Source organism: Arachis ipaensis, chromosome B6, assembly GCF_059453495.1.
Source record: "Arachis ipaensis isolate K30076 ecotype BB chromosome B6, ASM5945349v1, whole genome shotgun sequence".
Classification (NCBI taxonomy): domain Eukaryota; kingdom Viridiplantae; phylum Streptophyta; class Magnoliopsida; order Fabales; family Fabaceae; genus Arachis; species Arachis ipaensis.
This window is the reverse complement of record NC_142441.1, coordinates 145,224,593-145,242,502: the sequence shown is the minus strand read 5'-3', so window position 1 is coordinate 145,242,502 and position 17,910 is coordinate 145,224,593. Positions and strand designations below refer to the sequence as shown.

General features: G+C 32.1%; 2 protein-coding genes across 3 annotated transcripts; one reads left to right on the top strand and one right to left on the bottom strand.

Moving 5' to 3' along the window:
- Nucleotides 1–437: 437 nt before the first annotated feature.
- On the top strand, nucleotides 438–9,473 carry LOC107605119 (pleiotropic drug resistance protein 1). 2 transcript variants are annotated; one of them, XM_016306870.3, is made up of 22 exons: nucleotides 439–899; nucleotides 1,286–1,406; nucleotides 1,524–1,612; nucleotides 1,691–1,775; nucleotides 1,895–2,054; nucleotides 2,924–3,000; nucleotides 3,081–3,134; nucleotides 3,222–3,312; nucleotides 3,888–4,471; nucleotides 4,556–4,872; nucleotides 4,951–5,111; nucleotides 5,178–5,281; nucleotides 5,379–5,535; nucleotides 5,629–5,733; nucleotides 5,927–6,099; nucleotides 6,182–6,514; nucleotides 6,587–6,877; nucleotides 6,956–7,173; nucleotides 7,249–7,476; nucleotides 7,546–7,717; nucleotides 8,086–8,340; nucleotides 8,952–9,473. In XM_016306870.3, exons 1-22 carry the CDS (start codon nucleotides 574–576, stop codon nucleotides 9,207–9,209), a joined length of 4,359 nt encoding a protein of 1,452 aa, XP_016162356.1. In that variant the 5' UTR covers nucleotides 439–573; the 3' UTR covers nucleotides 9,210–9,473. The 2 variants fall into 2 exon arrangements, with proteins under 2 accessions (XP_088346336.1, XP_016162356.1); XM_088490210.1 differs by having other exon boundaries at nucleotides 438–899; nucleotides 3,888–4,872.
- A 2,532-nt stretch (nucleotides 9,474–12,005) lies between these two features.
- Nucleotides 12,006–17,647, bottom strand: LOC107605120 (uncharacterized). The gene is made up of 7 exons (XM_016306871.3): nucleotides 17,315–17,647; nucleotides 16,155–16,435; nucleotides 15,257–15,587; nucleotides 13,413–13,497; nucleotides 12,892–12,978; nucleotides 12,542–12,787; nucleotides 12,006–12,395 (listed from the first exon to the last, which is right to left on the bottom strand). Exons 2-7 carry the CDS (start codon nucleotides 16,328–16,330, stop codon nucleotides 12,316–12,318), a joined length of 1,005 nt encoding a protein of 334 aa, XP_016162357.1. The 5' UTR covers nucleotides 16,331–16,435; nucleotides 17,315–17,647; the 3' UTR covers nucleotides 12,006–12,315.
- Nucleotides 17,648–17,910: the final 263 nt, after the last annotated feature.

Below are 17,910 nucleotides of genomic sequence, written 5' to 3'. Positions count from 1 at the left end.
TATTGTCATGTTAATGTTTAAATCGTTGTTTATCAATTTCTTTTTTTATTTTTTTAATTTTTAATTTTTAATTTTTATTGATTATTTAATTTTTTATTTAATATCAAATCTAATATTTTTATTAATATTTTTTATGATTTATTATCTAATAGTTATATATATGTCTACAATTAATTATACGATCGTGAATAAATTTTAATAAGATTAAAAATTAGACGTTGACTGCTGATCGGGAAATGTTTAAAAATAAAATTTATGAAAAAATAGTTTTATCAATATTTTTCCTTAAAAAACATTTAATTAAAAAGCGCCATTATTAGATATAAAAAAGATCATGTTATATGTGACTAGGGTTTTTTGTCCATTAGATATAGAGTTAGGCAAAGGATAATAAGGGAAATTAATAACATTCCCCTTTTCTATATATAATAAAAGAGTGAAAAAAAAAAAAGAACAATAGTCCTTTGTCATGCAAACTCAGAGCAACATCATCAAAATTTGATCTCACTAACTTAAGTCACACAAAAAGAACAACAACAACTAGTTTCAATTTCCTATGAGATACCATCATCAATGGAGATTATCAACAACAACAATAACAATGGAATTTCAAGAGATGGAATCCTAAGGAGTAATAGCTCCAACACATGGAGGAACAATAGCATGGATGCTTTCTCTTCGTCCGAACGGCGCGAAGACGACGAAGAAGCTCTAAAATGGGCCGCAATTGAGAGGCTTCCGACGTATTTGCGCATTCGGAGAAGCATGATAAACAATTCGGAGGTTGACATCAAGCACATGGGATTAACGGAGAGGAAGATTCTTCTTGAGAGGCTTGTCAAGATTGCTGAAGAAGATAATGAGAAGTTCTTGTTGAAACTAAGAGAAAGGATGGAAAGGTGAGGGGTAAATTAGTCTTTTCACACCACATACAACACTTTTGATGCATAAGTCTTGTTGGATTCCGACCACTTGGTATAGTGTGTTATTTTCACCACTCACCATTATTTTTATGTTAACTCTATTATTTTGCCGGCTATGTTTGGTGAGTGTATTTTAAATTTTTAATAGAGATCAAAGAAATATATATGATGGAGAAACATTAAAAGCATGTGTCTCCTTAATTATTACTTGTCTTGTTATTTTTCTTTTTTTTTTTTATATTAGGTGACCAATATATATTATATTTACTTTAATTTGTATTTGAGCCAACTATATTAGTTTCTTAACATTGTTTTTGTGAAGCACAAAAATGTTTATTTTTGTTGAACTAAATGTAAAACAGAGTTGGACTTGATATTCCAACAATTGAAGTGAGGTTCGAGCACATAAATGTGGAAGCACAAGTTTATGTTGGAAGAAGAGCATTGCCTACACTATTCAACTTCTATGTGAATGTTTTAGAGGTAATTCAATATGGACCATATTCACTTAATTAATTCATCTCCAAAATACTATAGAAAAAAATAAAAAATAAACAAATGGTCACATTTTATTTATTTATTTATTTTTTTTTTGATAAGGGGTTCTTCAATTATCTCCACATCATTCCAAGTCCAAAGAAGCCTTTACACATCCTTCAAAATGTTAGTGGAATCATAAGGCCCAGAAGGTGAATTATTATTTTCTTTTGTTCTCTTTCTATTAATATAAAACTTTATTTATTATAATGATGAGGTTTGTTTTGTAGAATGACTCTGTTGTTGGGACCCCCAAGCTCAGGGAAGACCACATTGCTATTAGCCTTAGCTGGAAAACTTGGCAAAGATTTAAAAGTAAGGAAATCAATCAAATTTTGCTTTATAAATTGTAGGGCATATAGTTCCTTTTAAATTCTTGTTCCTATGTGGTTAATAAAAAAAGGGATAATAATTATGATGATGGAAAAAATCAGAAATCAGGGAGAGTAACATACAATGGGCATGGGGTAGAAGAGTTTGTGGCACAGAGAAGTTCAGCGTATATTGGGCAACATGATAATCACATTGGTGAAATGACTGTTAGAGAAACCCTTGCTTTCTCTGCTAGATGCCAAGGGGTTGGACACAACTATGGTATCTTACCTTTACTCAACTATTCAAACTTCTTTAGCTTTTTTATTTTCTTATTATTATATTATCAGTAATATTATACCATCACCAAATATTATTATTTTTTGTCAGTATTTAATAATTTATATTTATATTTACAAAAATTTTATATACAAAAAATATATAATTTACACTTAAATTTACGAAAATTAGATGTTCAAAAAAAAAGTAATAGTCTATTTAAATAATAATGACTTTTTTTTAGAAAATTATAAAATAATAAAATAAAGAGTTAGTTATTATTTAAAGGTTTTTTTTAATATAAAGTTTCACTCTATGACATTGAAAATATATTCCAAAAGAAGATTTTTACTTTAAAATAAATTTAATTTTTATATAATAATTTTATATAGACATCTCATCGTAAATTATTAATATAAAAAATAACTAACATTTAAATTTACTGTATAGAAAATCATCTAACATGTAATTTAATTGGATAAAAATATAAAATTTTTTAAACTAAATTTTAAATTCCAAAATTCTTTATACTGCTATTACATCAAAATTAAATTTGTATAAATGTTTTTAAAATACAAAAATATTCTAGGAATCAGCACACTCCCTTTTTTAAGCATCAATACGATGTTGGCTTGGTAGTAGAATAGAAGCACGTTAAATTCCTATATCTATTAATAAAATTTTCAAAAATGATATTTATATATTAAAATTAACTATTAAAATCAGCTATAAATATATTTATATATAAATATATCTATAATTTAATTTATTTCAATGTGTATTTATATTGTAATATATATTTTATACTAATCACTGATTTTGGTGTACAATGTAATATAATTCTAAAATTTTTGGGTTTTTCTGATTTATAGAGATGCTGAGTGAACTTTTGAGAAGGGAGAAGGAAGCCAAGATTAAACCAGACACTGATGTTGATGCTTATATGAAGGTGAGAAATAATAACACTCTATTATTGTGTGAAAGATGCATTATTATTTCATTACATGAGATTTGAACAAAGCTTTGCAGGCAGCAGCACTAGAAGGACAACAAACTAGTGTGGTCACTGACTACATTCTTAAGGTATAACACCATCATAATCCAACCACATTATTCAATAAATTAAGGGAATGTAATGATTCTATGTTTTTTATGATTCTAATGGTGCAGATCTTAGGGCTTGAAGTTTGTGCTGACATTATGGTAGGAGATGGAATGATAAGAGGAATTTCAGGAGGTCAGAAAAAGAGAGTCACTACAGGTAATCTTAATATAAAAAAAATTATAGAATAAATTTTTAAAGTGGTCTCTCAAACAGCTTTTACTGTTTTAGTCTCTCAAATTCTTAGACTGGTCATGAGATTTAATTTTCGGCACTATATTGATCCCTAAACCCTTTTTAGTACTGAATTGACGAACTAAATGCTGAATTGGCTTTAACTTGCCACGCTAGACACGTGGCTAAAGAACATTATTTCGTTCTGGTACTTAAACAAGGCGAAAAACAAGAGAGGAAGAAGAGTTTATATGATGTGCAAATCATTAAATCTCTCTTCATTCTCTAAAACGACCTCGTTTTTGTTTTATTTAAGAGCTAAAATGAAAAGAGGCTATTTAGCCATGTATCTAGGGTGGTAAGTCAGAGCTAGCTTAAGATTTTGTTCGTTGACTCAACGCTACCTAGAACTGGATCTCGAGGATCAATATAGTGAATTTTGAATATGAAAGATTAAAATAGTGAAAATTGTGAATCTCACGACTACTACTGCGATTTAGTCAAATTATATAATTTGAAACATTGATAATAATAAAATTTTTATTTTATGGATATTGAAGGCGAAATGCTTGTTGGACCTATAAAAGTGTTGTTCATGGATGAAATATCAACTGGATTGGATAGTTCGACAACTTTTCAGATAATGAATTCGATTCGGGAATCGATTCATATTCTGAACGGAACAGCACTTGTGTCTTTGTTACAGCCAGCACCAGAAACTTATGAATTGTTTGATGATATAATACTTCTAACGGATGGACAAATAGTGTATCAAGGGCCAAGACAAAATGTGCTTGAGTTCTTTGAATCAATGGGATTCAAGTGTCCTCAAAGAAAAGGAGTTGCTGATTTCTTACAAGAGGTGACATCAAGAAAAGATCAATGGCAATATTGGGCACTCAAGGATGAACCATACAACTTTGTAACTGTCAAGGATTTTGCTGAAGGCTTCCAATTATTCCACATTGGTCAAAAACTTGGAGATGAGTTGGCCAATCCTTTTGACAAGTCAAAGAGCCATCCAAGTGCATTGACCACAAAAAAGTATGGTGTAAACAAGAAAGAGCTTCTCAAGGCTTGTGCTAGCAGAGAATTCTTGCTTATGAAACGAAATTCCTTTGTCTACATCTTCAAAGCCATACAAGTAAGTTCAAACATTATTGATTCAAAACTTGCATTGACCCTTTTTGATTTTGATCCTTATGCAAGTATTGTTGTTTGTTTCCAGTTAGTTTATTTAGCAGTCATGACAACAACACTATTTCTAAGACCAAAGATGCACCGAGATTCTGTGTTGGATGGAGGAACTTACTTGGGTGCACTTTTCTTCACAATCACAGTGGCAATGTTCAATGGAATTGCAGAACTAAACATGACCATAATGAAACTCCCTGTGTTCTACAAGCAAAGGGACCTTCTCTTCTACCCTGCATGGGCCTATTCTATTCCTCCATGGATTCTCAAGATTCCAATTACACTTGTTGAAGTTTTCCTTTGGGAAGCAATTTGTTACTATTCTATTGGTTTTGATCCAAATTTTGGAAGGCAAGTAGTACCAACATTAGTTACAAAATATGCTCATTGTTTTGGAATCTGATTGAGATTGAAATATGTTATTGGCAGGGTTTTGAAGCAGTTCTTGGTAATCTTCTGCATCAATCAGATGGCGTCTTCGCTGTTTCGGTTGATGGCAGGACTTGGAAGGGATGTTATAGTTGCTAACACTGTTGGTTCATTTGCATTGCTCATAGTTTTGGTCTTGGGAGGATTTGTCATTTCAAGAGGTACAACAATCTTAATGAACCTATAAATTTGGCTAAACAAAAATAATATCTATTGTTTTGTGGCAGAGGATGTGCACAAATGGTTCTTATGGGGCTACTGGTCCTCACCACTGATGTATGCCCAGAATGCCATTGCTGTTAATGAGTTTCTTGGCCATAGTTGGAGAAAGGTAGCAATACCCTTTTGCTTCTGACATTGAAAAGACTCTTAGAATGTTAATATAATATAATATGCTTTTCTTTGTTTTGTTATTTTGAATGTTGTAGGTTCTTCCTGGTACCAATGAAACTCTGGGAGTATTGGTACTCAAATCTCGTGGACTATTCACAGAATCGTATTGGTTTTGGTTAGGAATAGGAGCTTTGATTGGTTATGTTTTCCTCTTCAATTTTCTCTTCACCTTGGCTTTGCAATACCTCAGTCGTAAGTACCATCCTTATTTCCTTTTTTTTCTTTCTGTGATCTATTTTCTTTGATATCTAAACAATCCATATTTGCATATCCCTGCCTCTGCAGCATTGAGAAAGAATCAAGCAGGATTGTCCCAAGAGAAATTGCTGGAAAGGAATGCTTCCACTCGCGAAGAGGCCGTTCAATTATCGACACGAAAAAGCACCACAGGTTAGTCATTTGAGGTCCAAGTTGTAGTTTCTCTTTAAATGCACTCACTTTGCATCTTATATCAGGCCGAGTCACCCTTGTGAGTCGGCCTGATATACGATGTAAAATGAGTCCTTCAAATATTTTTTTTCTTTTATGTAAGTTTGGTATTCAAAGTTCAAAGCATAACATAGTGACTATGATGACAAGACAGAAGCTAAGGTTATAGAAGAAGCAAGCATTTCATCCAGGTCACTTTCTGGAAGAGTTGGTGATTATAATAATAATAATAGTAATGGCAGAAGTGGAAGGAGGGGCATGGTTCTTCCCTTTCAACCTCTTTCCCTAACTTTTGATGAGATAAGATATTCTGTAGACATGCCACAGGTACCAAAACAGATTAGTTTATGACATTATATCTCATTTGGCCTAATGAAAATTAAAATCATTGCTATATTGATGGTTGTAGGAAATGAAAAATCAAGGGGTTTTCGAAGATCGTCTAGAACTTTTGAAGGGTGTTAGCGGCGCTTTTAGGCCGGGAGTACTAACAGCTTTGATGGGGGTAAGTGGAGCCGGCAAGACTACTCTGATGGATGTTTTGGCCGGAAGGAAAACCGGTGGATATATAGAAGGAAGCATCACAATCTCTGGTTATCCTAAGAATCAAGAAACGTTTGCTCGAATATCCGGATACTGCGAACAATTTGATATCCACTCACCTTATGTGACAGTCTATGAATCTTTGATGTATTCAGCATGGCTTCGTTTACCCCATGAAGTTGATCCTTCAACAAGAAAGGTAAAAATAACTCTCTTTTCTAAATCACAGGTATGGCTGCTTAGAATCTGAACTCAATTGCATGATATTTAGATGTTCATTGAGGAAGTTATGGAGCTTGTGGAGCTTAACTCATTGAGAGAAGCACTTGTTGGATTGCCGGGGGAGACAGGACTTTCGACCGAGCAAAGAAAACGGCTAACAATTGCAGTTGAGCTTGTAGCCAACCCATCAATAATATTCATGGATGAACCAACCTCTGGCCTTGATGCCAGAGCAGCTGCAATTGTAATGAGAACTGTGAGGAACACGGTCGACACAGGCCGGACCGTGGTTTGCACCATTCACCAGCCTAGTATTGACATATTTGATGCCTTTGATGAGGTAACAATTCTACCCAATTACAACTCAAATATAGTTCTAATTTTTGTATACTAAGTTCTTCAATGTTCATGTTTTCAGCTGTTACTCTTAAAATTGGGAGGGGAACAAATATATGCCGGCCCATTAGGCCGCCATTGCTCACAATTGATTCAATACTTTGAGGGTATTGAAGGAGTTCCTAAGATCAAAGATGGTTATAACCCTGCAACATGGATGTTGGAAGTTACATCAGCAGTAACAGAAGCAAATCTTAATGTCAACTTCACTGATGTGTACAGAAGCTCAGAACTACACCGGTTAGACTTATATCTTGAACCTTTATATCTTACAACATTAGTTTGTTTCATTAACTAATACTTTGAATTGTTCAGGAGAAATAAACAACTGATCCAAGAACTTAGTATACCTGTACAAGGTTCACAAGATCTATACTTTGATACTCAGTATTCACAGAACTTTCTAACACAATGCAAAGCATGCCTATGGAAACAACATTTATCATATTGGAGGAACACATCTTATACAGCAGTTAGACTGCTATTCACAGCAATTATAGCTCTAGTATTTGGGGTCATCTTTTGGGACATTGGCTTTAAAAGGTGTGTTAAAAGGAACACTAAACTAGCAACTTGATATTTCAGAATTGTACTTACACATGAAAATGACAGGAGAAAGGAGCAAGATCTTTTTAATGCAATGGGATCAATGTATGCTGCTGTTACCTTCATTGGGGTGCAAAATGGTGCCTCAGTGCAACCTATGATAGCAGTTGAGAGAACAGTCTTCTACAGAGAAAGAGCTGCTGGAATGTATTCAGCTTTGCCATATGCTCTTGCACAGGTATATACTAATGGAAAAATTTCAAGTGTATTGGGAACACCCGTGTTTCAATTGTTTTAATCATTGATTTCAATTAATATATATTATATATATTTTTTATAATTGGTACATCGATATTTTCAGTACACTTGAAACTCTTCCTATACTAATGCTACCCCATCCTTAGTTATTAAGGTTTTAAAAACCGATCCGGTCATTGAATCGGTCAAATTAGAGTTCAATGAAAATTCGAACCAAATTTTATCTTCAATTGAACTGGTCTAGTAGCTAGTTCTTGGTTAACCGAATAGAACTGGCGAATTGAGTCCGATTTTCAGAACCATGGTAAATATGTTATGATTTGGATGATGTATAATTTTTGTTTTCAGGTTATTATTGAACTTCCGCATATCTTGGTTGAGGCTCTTGTTTATGGGGTTATAGTGTATGCAATGATGGGGTTTGATTGGACAGCATCAAAGTTCTTGTGGTATCTATTCTTCATGTACTTCACATTCTTATATTACACCTTTTATGGGATGATGACAATGGCGATAAGTCCCAACCCTCATGTTGCTGGTATATTGTCCGGTGGATTCTATGCAATATGGAGCCTTTTCTCAGGCTTCATCATTCCCTTATCGGTAAGCTATCATAATAAGTTACATACACCTTTTAATTCAGAAAACTACGAATAAATTCTTGACTTTTAACTAAAAAATAAATAGATTTTTTTGATTAATTGAAAATGTAAAAATGTCTCTAGCTTTTAAAATACAAGACATTTAAGTCTTTTTAAAAAGTTTTATTTATTTTTATATATTTTAGATGAAAAAACTTAGATGTTTTATATTTTAAAAAATAATTAATATTTTTATATTTTTAATTAATTAGAGATTTATTTGTCTTTAAATTAAAAAATAAAAAATTTATTTATATTTTTTTAATTTGTTTATTATCACTGCAACAAAAATAACTTTTAGTAGTTATTTATTTTGTCTTTATATTTATCAGTAACTAGACTATTTTGTTGTCAGTCACCAAAAAAAGACTATTTTGTTGTTAAAAAATTTTAGTGATAATTATAATAATCTTAGATAAAAAAAATTAATAGTCATAAAAACTCTATAACTTGTTATTATAACCTATGATGATAATAATAATAATAAAAAATATATAATTGTTAAAAAAAATAGTATAATTAACAATTTATGATGACTTGAATAATATTCATGAAAAAATAATAAAATGACAGAGAATACCCATATGGTGGAAGTGGTGCTATTGGATATGCCCTGTTGCATGGACACTGAATGGATTGGTGACTTCACAATATGGAGACAACATGGACAAACTTGAAAATGGTCAAAGGATTAAGGATTTTGTGGAGAGTTACTTTGGATTTCACCATGACTTTCTTGGAGTTGTTGCAATTGTGGTGGCTGCTTTCTCACTCTTATTTGCACTCATTTTTGCATTTGGCATCAAAGTATTCAACTTCCAAAAAAGATGATCAAATCACACTGCCATTATCATTGTATATGTGCTCTTTAATTAATTGTTTCTAAAAACAATTTATAGAAAATCAAACACACTAGCATTATATAGCATTGTATATTGGTTGACAAAATTTATTGCTCCAAATCCATATCCTAGTCCTAGGTTTTCTTTTCTTTGCAATCATATGGGTTTTCAATTGTACTAAAACCCAAGGAGGAAAAAATAGTTACACTTATAATAGCAATGGAATTAGAAAATATATATATACATTACAAGATATATTTTTATTTTAGTCTTTTGCAATCAAATTGTACTAGCATGTATCAATTTACTCTTCTTGTTGGATAAAATTTTATCAAATTTAAGGTATTTTGATTTTGATATCGATCATGTGAAAGAGTAAATTCTTTATGTAATGAACTAATTATCTATTTTTTTTAATATTTAAAATTCACAACTACTTCAATAATAGTAATCATATGTATAAAAAAAGATGATTAGTCAATGCCAAATAGTACTTTATTATTTCATTAATCTTCTTTTGACGAGAAAATATTGTTGTTTTAACATTTATACCAATTTTCTCAAAAAATTATAATAAAACTTTACAATGAGAGATCACTAGTCTTTTTTTTTTTTTTGGTAACAGAGATCACTAGTCTTTATCCAATGCTTTCAGCTGATTAAGTTTTCTCCCTTTTTTTTCCTTTTTTTTTTTCCGAAATTTTGCTACTACCAGAGGCAAAGTCTCATGGGAAGGAAGGGGCTCATGGATCCCAACTTATTTTTTTCAAATAAATTATATATTTATATGTAAATTTTATTCTAGCTCTCCTAAATTTTTATTTTAATATCTTTTTATTATAAAATTAATTTTTAGTCCCTCCTAAAATTTAATCTAGCTCCACCTGTGATGACGACTACTCTTTTCTAGAAAATTTATAGAGATTCTTACCGTTTCCACAAATTAAATGTAAATTTATTTTCAACCAAAATAAAACGTAAAGTATTGAAAAAATATTATACTATAAAAACCAGTTGTACGCAATCCAAAATAAAATAAACATTAAAAGATGGAAAAACCTTGCCATAAAAATTAGAGAAATGATAATCGATGAACATTTTTTTGTATTTATTTTGCATTTGAATTAATATTAACCAAAATTTTCTTTTTCTACTAACCGTGCATTTAAAAGATTAAAAAAATTAAAAGATAATATTAGTTTCTTGGGTGGGGCCAGAAAACTCAAAAAAAAATATTATATATTGATATCAAATATAAATTAATTTAGATCTAAAACTAACATAAATTTTACCTTTTAAAATAAAAAAATAACAGAGATGATCATTTAATTTTAATGAAGATATTTTTGGAAAAACTCACTATGAACTAATCTGTAAGCAAATTAACCAATTTAAATTGATCGAATGACAGCTCACTCATTTGTTTAAACGAGTGTTGTGGATTCGAATCCCGCTTTATGCAAGAGTAATGTATTGGCTAACAAAAAAAAATTGTAAACAAATCAAAAAGAGAATACCCATATAGTGGAAGTGGTACTATTGGATTTGCCCCGTGGCATGGACCTTATATGGTGGTTTCCCAATATAATGGAGAATCTTGATAATAGTCATCTAAGTATTGAAGAATTTGTGAGGACTAGTTTGGATTCAAACATGATTTTCTTGGAGAGGTTGCAGCTGTCATGGTTGCTTTCTCACTCTTGTTTGCATTCATGCATATTTGCCTTTGGCATCAAAGCATTCAAATAGATTGATTATATAGGAGAGATCGTCATTGTGATATCTTTTTATGGTTTACTATTTTTATTAAGATTCTTTCGTCCTCCATTTCATTTGCAAATTTCGTTATTATTAAAAATATTTCTTAATTTTTCCCAAAAAAAGTTTAAAGAAAATTACAATAAATAATTACCATGGTAACACATTCCCTTCCATTCTTTCTTTTTCATTGCTCCGAAACATAAACTTAACCATAATAACGGCAGAAGGCATGCATGTTTGGTTAACACAACAATCTCCTAAATTTTTTATATATTTAATAAAAACTTTTTTATTTTATAATCTTAATATAATAAATAAATCTTAATTTAATTTTATAACTTTTACATTAAATATAATATAAAACTTAATTCAGTGCTCGTGTTGGTCACTGCTTCCCTTCCAATTCTCGGGCATAAAAATTTCTTCTCTATTTTATTTCCACGTGTTCCTGCTAATGTTCATACTTTAGTTCATTGTCCATCGATGAATTTCACAGTTCTAATGCCAAAAAAAAAAAAAAAACAAACAAACACACACACACACAAAAATAGCGAAGTACTAAGATTACTCCTACTGAATTTTGTTATGGATCAAATTATACAGAGAAGAAAAAGTCAAATCCTTTAGGCAAATTATATAAAAAAAAGTCTCGTTCATAACGAAATTGCATCTCTTGGGTAGAAAGTTAAGTATTCTAGACACAATTTTGGAAGAGAAAATTCGGTGTGTCATAAATATGAATAAATAATGGCATTTTAAAAACTCCCATCTCTGCATTTTCACTAAGTGATTTTTTTTTTGTTTGCATTATAATATTTTTTCAATAAAGAAAATTTGATTGAAAACCGTTCGTAAATTAAAAGAAAAAGAATAATAAATCTACATAATACCAACCTAAATCAAATATAGAAGCCAGATAAACAATATGAAGCTCTTGCAACCCACTAATCACTAAACCAATCCTTGAAAGAGCTTTTGCTTCTATCTCAACTCTCAAGCACACACTATGTATAGACTATAGTTATTCCGTCGACCTTACCACTAAACGATTTTATATTAAATTGGATTTTACATATAATAACCCAGCGTTTTGTAGTATAGGATTGCTCTAAAAATAATCACCCCACTAGACAATGTGTTTTCCCACATTATCGAACCAATTAAAAACCCCATCTATTGTAAAAATATGAATTTCCAACATCTAATGAAATACAATAAAACATACTTGTTATAATGGCAACTGCAATGACTCAATTAGATGAGGCGTATGGAAGAGGAAAATTTATGAGATGGCAGTCAATGGAAGCTGGTAAAGAATCTTTCAGAAAATATAATTAGCAAAATTTCACTTGAAATAGTTGATCGGCAAAGTATGCTACAATAACGGGACCAGCCAAATCACCAGCAGCACACCCTGGAGAGAAAAAAAAACGAATGAAAAATTAGAAAGAACAAAAGATATAATGAAACCTTAGGTAAGAAAAAAAAAGTATACTAAGCATTGGAAAGAAAAACATTATCAAACAATCAAGTAGGTTTTTGCATTTGTTCAACACTTACCAATCCACTGGCCAAGTGATGGACGAATAAGGATAGCACCGATGCCAGCTCCTATGGAAGCGAATATTAGAGATGACGAACACCTAACCGTAGCAACAAAAATTCTCTGCCCAAGAATTGCAACTTGCTCGGATTTGTCAACATTGTTACCCTCATCATCTGGGGACTTGAAAATCGATTTAAAAAACCGGTACATGTCAATGCCTACTTGGACAATCCATGATGCTGCAACTCCAAGCATGTGTCCTGTAAACAACGAACAGATAGTCGGCAAAAAATAAATGCAAGTCAAAAGTTAGGCAATCTCAACTTCTCAAGACTAAAAGATGATTAAGTAAGGGTGTTTTGACCTCGAAAAGTTGTTCTGCTAACACAATAGAAGTAAACATGATAAGGCATATTCCTCGCAGCCTTGCGAGAAGCTGATTTAGGGACATCTGTTCAGGAAATCAACACCAACTACTGTAAGATTTTTTGGAGATCATACAATGAACTTCATTGCAATGAGAAAGAAAAAGAAGACAAGAGATCACACAATATAAATCAGACACTACAACTAAAATTTAATTGATATATCTATCCAAGACATTTTTCTAGGAAAGAATAAAATAAAATATTCTTTTCGTGGAAAATAGTAATTACTTTTGGGTATGTATGTGCAAAGAGTATATACAAATGATTAGAGAGTGTGATTAGTAATTGAATGGTTGTTCAATAAATTTAAAGTAGGGGAGTATATACATGTCAAGTTGCAAGGAAGGTGTCCCTCCCTTTGTCATTCCAAACCTTCGCTTCAAATTATTCGTACACTTTTTTGCCATTCCATAACCAATAATGTGGCAGAACTTGAAATTAGTTCTAGTGTACATACCTTTAAGAATTTTCCATGCCATTCTTTCTGAAACATAATGAACAGCAATTCTTTCTAAAATCCTTCTAGTCGTCACAACGGTTGTCTGTAAAGGCATGCAAGACACAATTACCAACTAAATTTAAACGTTATGAGAACTGAGAAATGCAATGGAAATTTCCCACATAGCAGGGTGTAAAAGCCAAGGGAACCAAACCTATTTACTTGGGAATTACCCAATACATCGTATCTATCAACAGCAAAAAGATTAGTGTGGAGGAGTATCGAATGAAGATGAATTATTTAAATCTAATTTCATTAATAACAATAACAACAAACTAGCAGTGAATAAGTATGCATTTAATCTCCAACGCTAGATGTCTGAGGAGGCTAATTAGATTCGGGGAAAAGAGTCGAATAAACTAATATGAGCGAATTTGTGCAATCTTACATATATAATTGTAAATACTTCATAGAAAATGAAGTTTGCATAACATTTGATAGCATGGGCACACCTATAATAAATAGATGTAGATTATACTTGGAATAGATATATGCAATATGATAGAGATGGAGGTCTTCTGAAGCTTACAGCACTGACCACCATAACCATGTCAGGATTTTATTAAAATTATTCCTAGTTAATGTTATATTCTAAGTAACTTAGATTAACTGATCAGCAACAAATTTGGACTCAGATTAGAAATTAGCATCCTAGAGCATATTACATAGGTCAGCTATATGATAAACAAGGTCAATAGCATGGATGGAAAGCCAGAGATGGATTGCTATACTTACATTATGGGTTGCTTCTTATGTTTTTGTCAATTAGCACCATTCAAAAACAGAAATGTTATTTCGACAACTCAAAGTTGTATATACCAAAAAGTTTTCTTCTTAACTTTGCAAATAGATTGAAACATCAATGAAATTTAAACTGTCTGTAATTTCTGAATACTTTAACTTCTGTAAATAGTTTGAAACTTTAGTTTAAAGTGTCTGTAATTTCTTAATAGTTTGCAACATTTGAATAGAAAAAGTGAGAGAGAATTTGTGGACCGACACCTTTATTACACTCGATCAAAATTGTTGAACTTTGAATTGTCAAAATAGCAAAACCAATCATCGTCATGCTTATTAAAGTGCAGTCACATATTGACAAAAATTTCAGATGTTTGTGTGTTACTGAAACAATTTTAAACCAAGGGCTACTACCCTGCTTTAAGTGTGAACTACAAATACCCAGTGTTTGTTACTGTTGAATGTATAGAAGTTCGAAAATTTGCCAAGAATGAACCACCATCGTGGCTCCCTAAGCTAATAAATATCTAGTGCAATTTGTAAGATAAAACTAATCTTTGGGGGGCCACGATAGCATTTCTTTAGGGGGTGCATTTTGTCAAAAACAGAATTTGAAGGGTCAAAATGGTGGTATACTCATTTGCTAAATTCCATATGTCAAATCAAAAGCCTGGTTTAGTAATCAAACACATGCTGTCTGCGTTGAATACCATAGGGAATGGATCCTCTCAATTTTTTCCCCTCAATTGTTTGGTAAAGTGTGATCTCTCACCTTACATTCTTTAAGTGGGACCAAGAGAAAATATGTGAAAGAAGATATTGAATGGTTATAGAAAAAAATTGAGAGAAAAAAAATTGAGGATCCACTCCCTAACATGATCATCTACCTATGTATGATGACAAGGAGGCTTATAGAAATCAGAGATAGGATATCCTAACAGCGAAACATCATTGCCACTAATAATAAATGACAAACACACTCATCAATTTCATAAATTATGAATATTTCTAGTAAATAATTGGCTGAACAAAGAATAGACAAAGAAGGATAAATAAAATCACACCTCACGGATGATTTGCTTCACTGATTTCTTGAAGGGGACAACCAGATCAGTCGGCTGCTCTTCCCTCTCCTCAAGGAAATCGTCATCTTCCATTTCAGCACGAGGCTCCAAAAGAGGCAAATAGAACATTAAGAATGACCTTAGGGATGTCATCATCAAAGGCCTAAATTCAAAAGCAGAGAATAGAGGCTTAAGCTCCACATTGTAGTGTTTGGTAGTACTATATCTTAGAGAACCATCATTATTATAAATCCCTTTAGAAGCACTTTGTAGACCAGAAATATAATCTTCAGATACTGCTGCACCAGCATCGCAATAAGCAACTGGCGACCTGAAATTCAAGTGGAAAGACTCTTGAAATACATATGCTAGTTGCTCAAGGTTAACCACAGTAGAATAGACAACAGCATTATTGATTGTAACGAAGAGTAGACAAGACCATAGAAGGTCGATGAAATTCATTTACCCCTGTCCAGGTTTGTCTGCAATTCCATTCTAACAACTTTAATAGCCTACAATTTAAATCCCCTATGTCTATATATACTTTCAATAATAAATCAGCTTAAAGATTCAAAACGTGGAAACAGTTCAAAGTTATGACATTCTTTAAATCTAAGAATTTTTTACTACCTCGTAAATAAGTCTTTAAACAATTGCAACTTGTCCAAATTTGTAAAACATAAATAAATAAACAACATCTTGAAATCAGCTTGCTAAATCTCCAAAAACCCATTATGAAAAACAGCTTAATTTTCCAACATCCAAATGCCAAATCAAATATAAAAAAGTAATCATGTATTCTCTTATATTTTATACCCATATCCACAACAAAGTAAATTCATTATCCATCCATATAACAAGAATGACTGTATAGACAAATGGAGGCAGAAGAGCATACCCAAAAAAAGCCCTTGAGGCAAAGCCAGTGGTACCAGCAGCAAAGGAAGCTGCAGCACCAACAGCAGCAGAGGCAGAGAAAAAGGCAGAAGACTGAAAGGGTTGTGGAGAGTGCAAACCAGAGCCAAAGTTTTGGTTTTTCCTCCACAGGTCTAGAAGTATAGCTATTCCAGCCATTATTGGAGCTTCTGACGTAAATCAGCAAGTTGCAAATAAACTGCCTTATAATCTCATGCACAGAACACGATGCCAAATATTCCTCAAACTGTGGCCTTCTAAACCCTGATCCACATACAAAATGTGAATAATAGGCTAATAGTGATGCAATTAGCTATAGGAAAAATCTACCAACTTACTGAGAATTCACATCAGCATCACTATTACCAGAATACAAAACCAAAACAAAAACAAAATCAACATACCCTCAAAGTTTCTTAACAGGAAGTCATTAACAAAGAGAACTCAAATAGATATCAAGCGAAGACAAAAATGATAAGAAGTCTAATCATAAGCTTTATTATATCATCTTTCATATATTAATATCAAACAAAGTTGATGTAAAATATTTCAGTTGTAATTGGCGTACCACTGCACTATCATCAAATACACCATTGGAAAAACCACAACACTTGGTCATAAAAAGTGAACACAAATTGATTAGTATACCCCAAAACAAAGCCTCCACGAGTCTCAAAAATATACACCTTGCTGTGTTCTGTTTAGACCAACCAGACAAAATTTCCTCACTTTCAACTTAATATAAGGCTACATAAACAGCTCAACTAGTCATATTATAAAAGCAGATCAAAGATTAATACTAAAGCGAACAAAATAGCACATGTTGAAGTAATCATGAACTAATTTGAAATATTAACAGTGCTAGAACTCCAACACAATCTTCCGGTCAAATATCATCCCTAGGGAGAAAAGAACCTTAGGGAACAAGCTCGGTCAATGAAGAAACACTGTTGGATAGGGTAATGATTTTTGAGCTAAAGTCTTGAACAGAGCAAGAGGAAACAAAAATGTGATTAACGAAACACAAAAGCTGAAATTAGTAACTAAGAATTCTAGAGAAGGAATTTATGGGAGTTATAATCTTGCATCGTACTCAGAAGCAGAAAAATGAAGATTATAAGGAAAGGTAAAAACGAATCGCACCCAAACAGTGGACTTGGACGGCGGCGACAACGGCGGCTACCTCATGGGCGACGACAACATCTTCCTCTAATCCTTGCTTCCTGAGCTGGTGATCCGACCCAAAACAGCGGTAGGTGCAGAAGAGAGAACATTCGGGGTTTAGCGGTGGTGAGGTGGCGACGGCGACGTCGATGGCGAGTGCAGCGTGACGAGAGGAGGTTAGGGCTTCGAGATTTGGGTTGATTGGATCCGAGAGAAGAGAAGAGAGACCAATGGGGGGGTGTCGGTAGAAACATGCAGTTTAAGATTAATTTTTTATTTAAGAAAAATTGAACTATTTATAACTACAGTATCAATGGCAAGATTAGAGGAATCACATATTTTTAAGGATAATTTACCTAAATAAAATATCAAAAATACTATTTGTACATTAAAATCAGTCACTAATATATTTGTGTATAAATATATGTGTGATTTAATTTATTTTTAACGTGTATTTATATTTCAGCATGTATTTTATACTAGTGACTGATTTTGATAGCTGATTTTAGTATACACATAACATAGTTCATAAAATATTTAAGATTTATATTTATACAAATGCAATAATTTTAAAC

Bases quoted from the DNA above. Each gene is read 5' to 3' on its own strand.
- LOC107605119 (XM_088490210.1), top strand. From the start codon at position 574: ATGGAGATTATCAACAACAACAATAACAATGGAATTTCAAGAGATGGA. The intron at 5,734-5,926 runs GTTAGTCATTTG...ATGACAAGACAG, and splicing joins GACACGAAAAAGCACCACAG to AAGCTAAGGTTATAGAAGAA. The intron at 7,174-7,248 runs GTTAGACTTATA...TGAATTGTTCAG, and splicing joins AGAAGCTCAGAACTACACCG to GAGAAATAAACAACTGATCC.
- LOC107605120 (XM_016306871.3), bottom strand. From the start codon at position 16,330: ATGGCTGGAATAGCTATACTTCTAGACCTGTGGAGGAAAAACCAAAAC. The intron at 15,588-16,154 runs GTATGCTCTTCT...CTTGAATTTCAG, and splicing joins GCCTCAAGGGCTTTTTTTGG to GTCGCCAGTTGCTTATTGCG. The intron at 13,498-15,256 runs GTGTGATTTTAT...ATGCCTTTACAG, and splicing joins TGAAGCAAATCATCCGTGAG to ACAACCGTTGTGACGACTAG.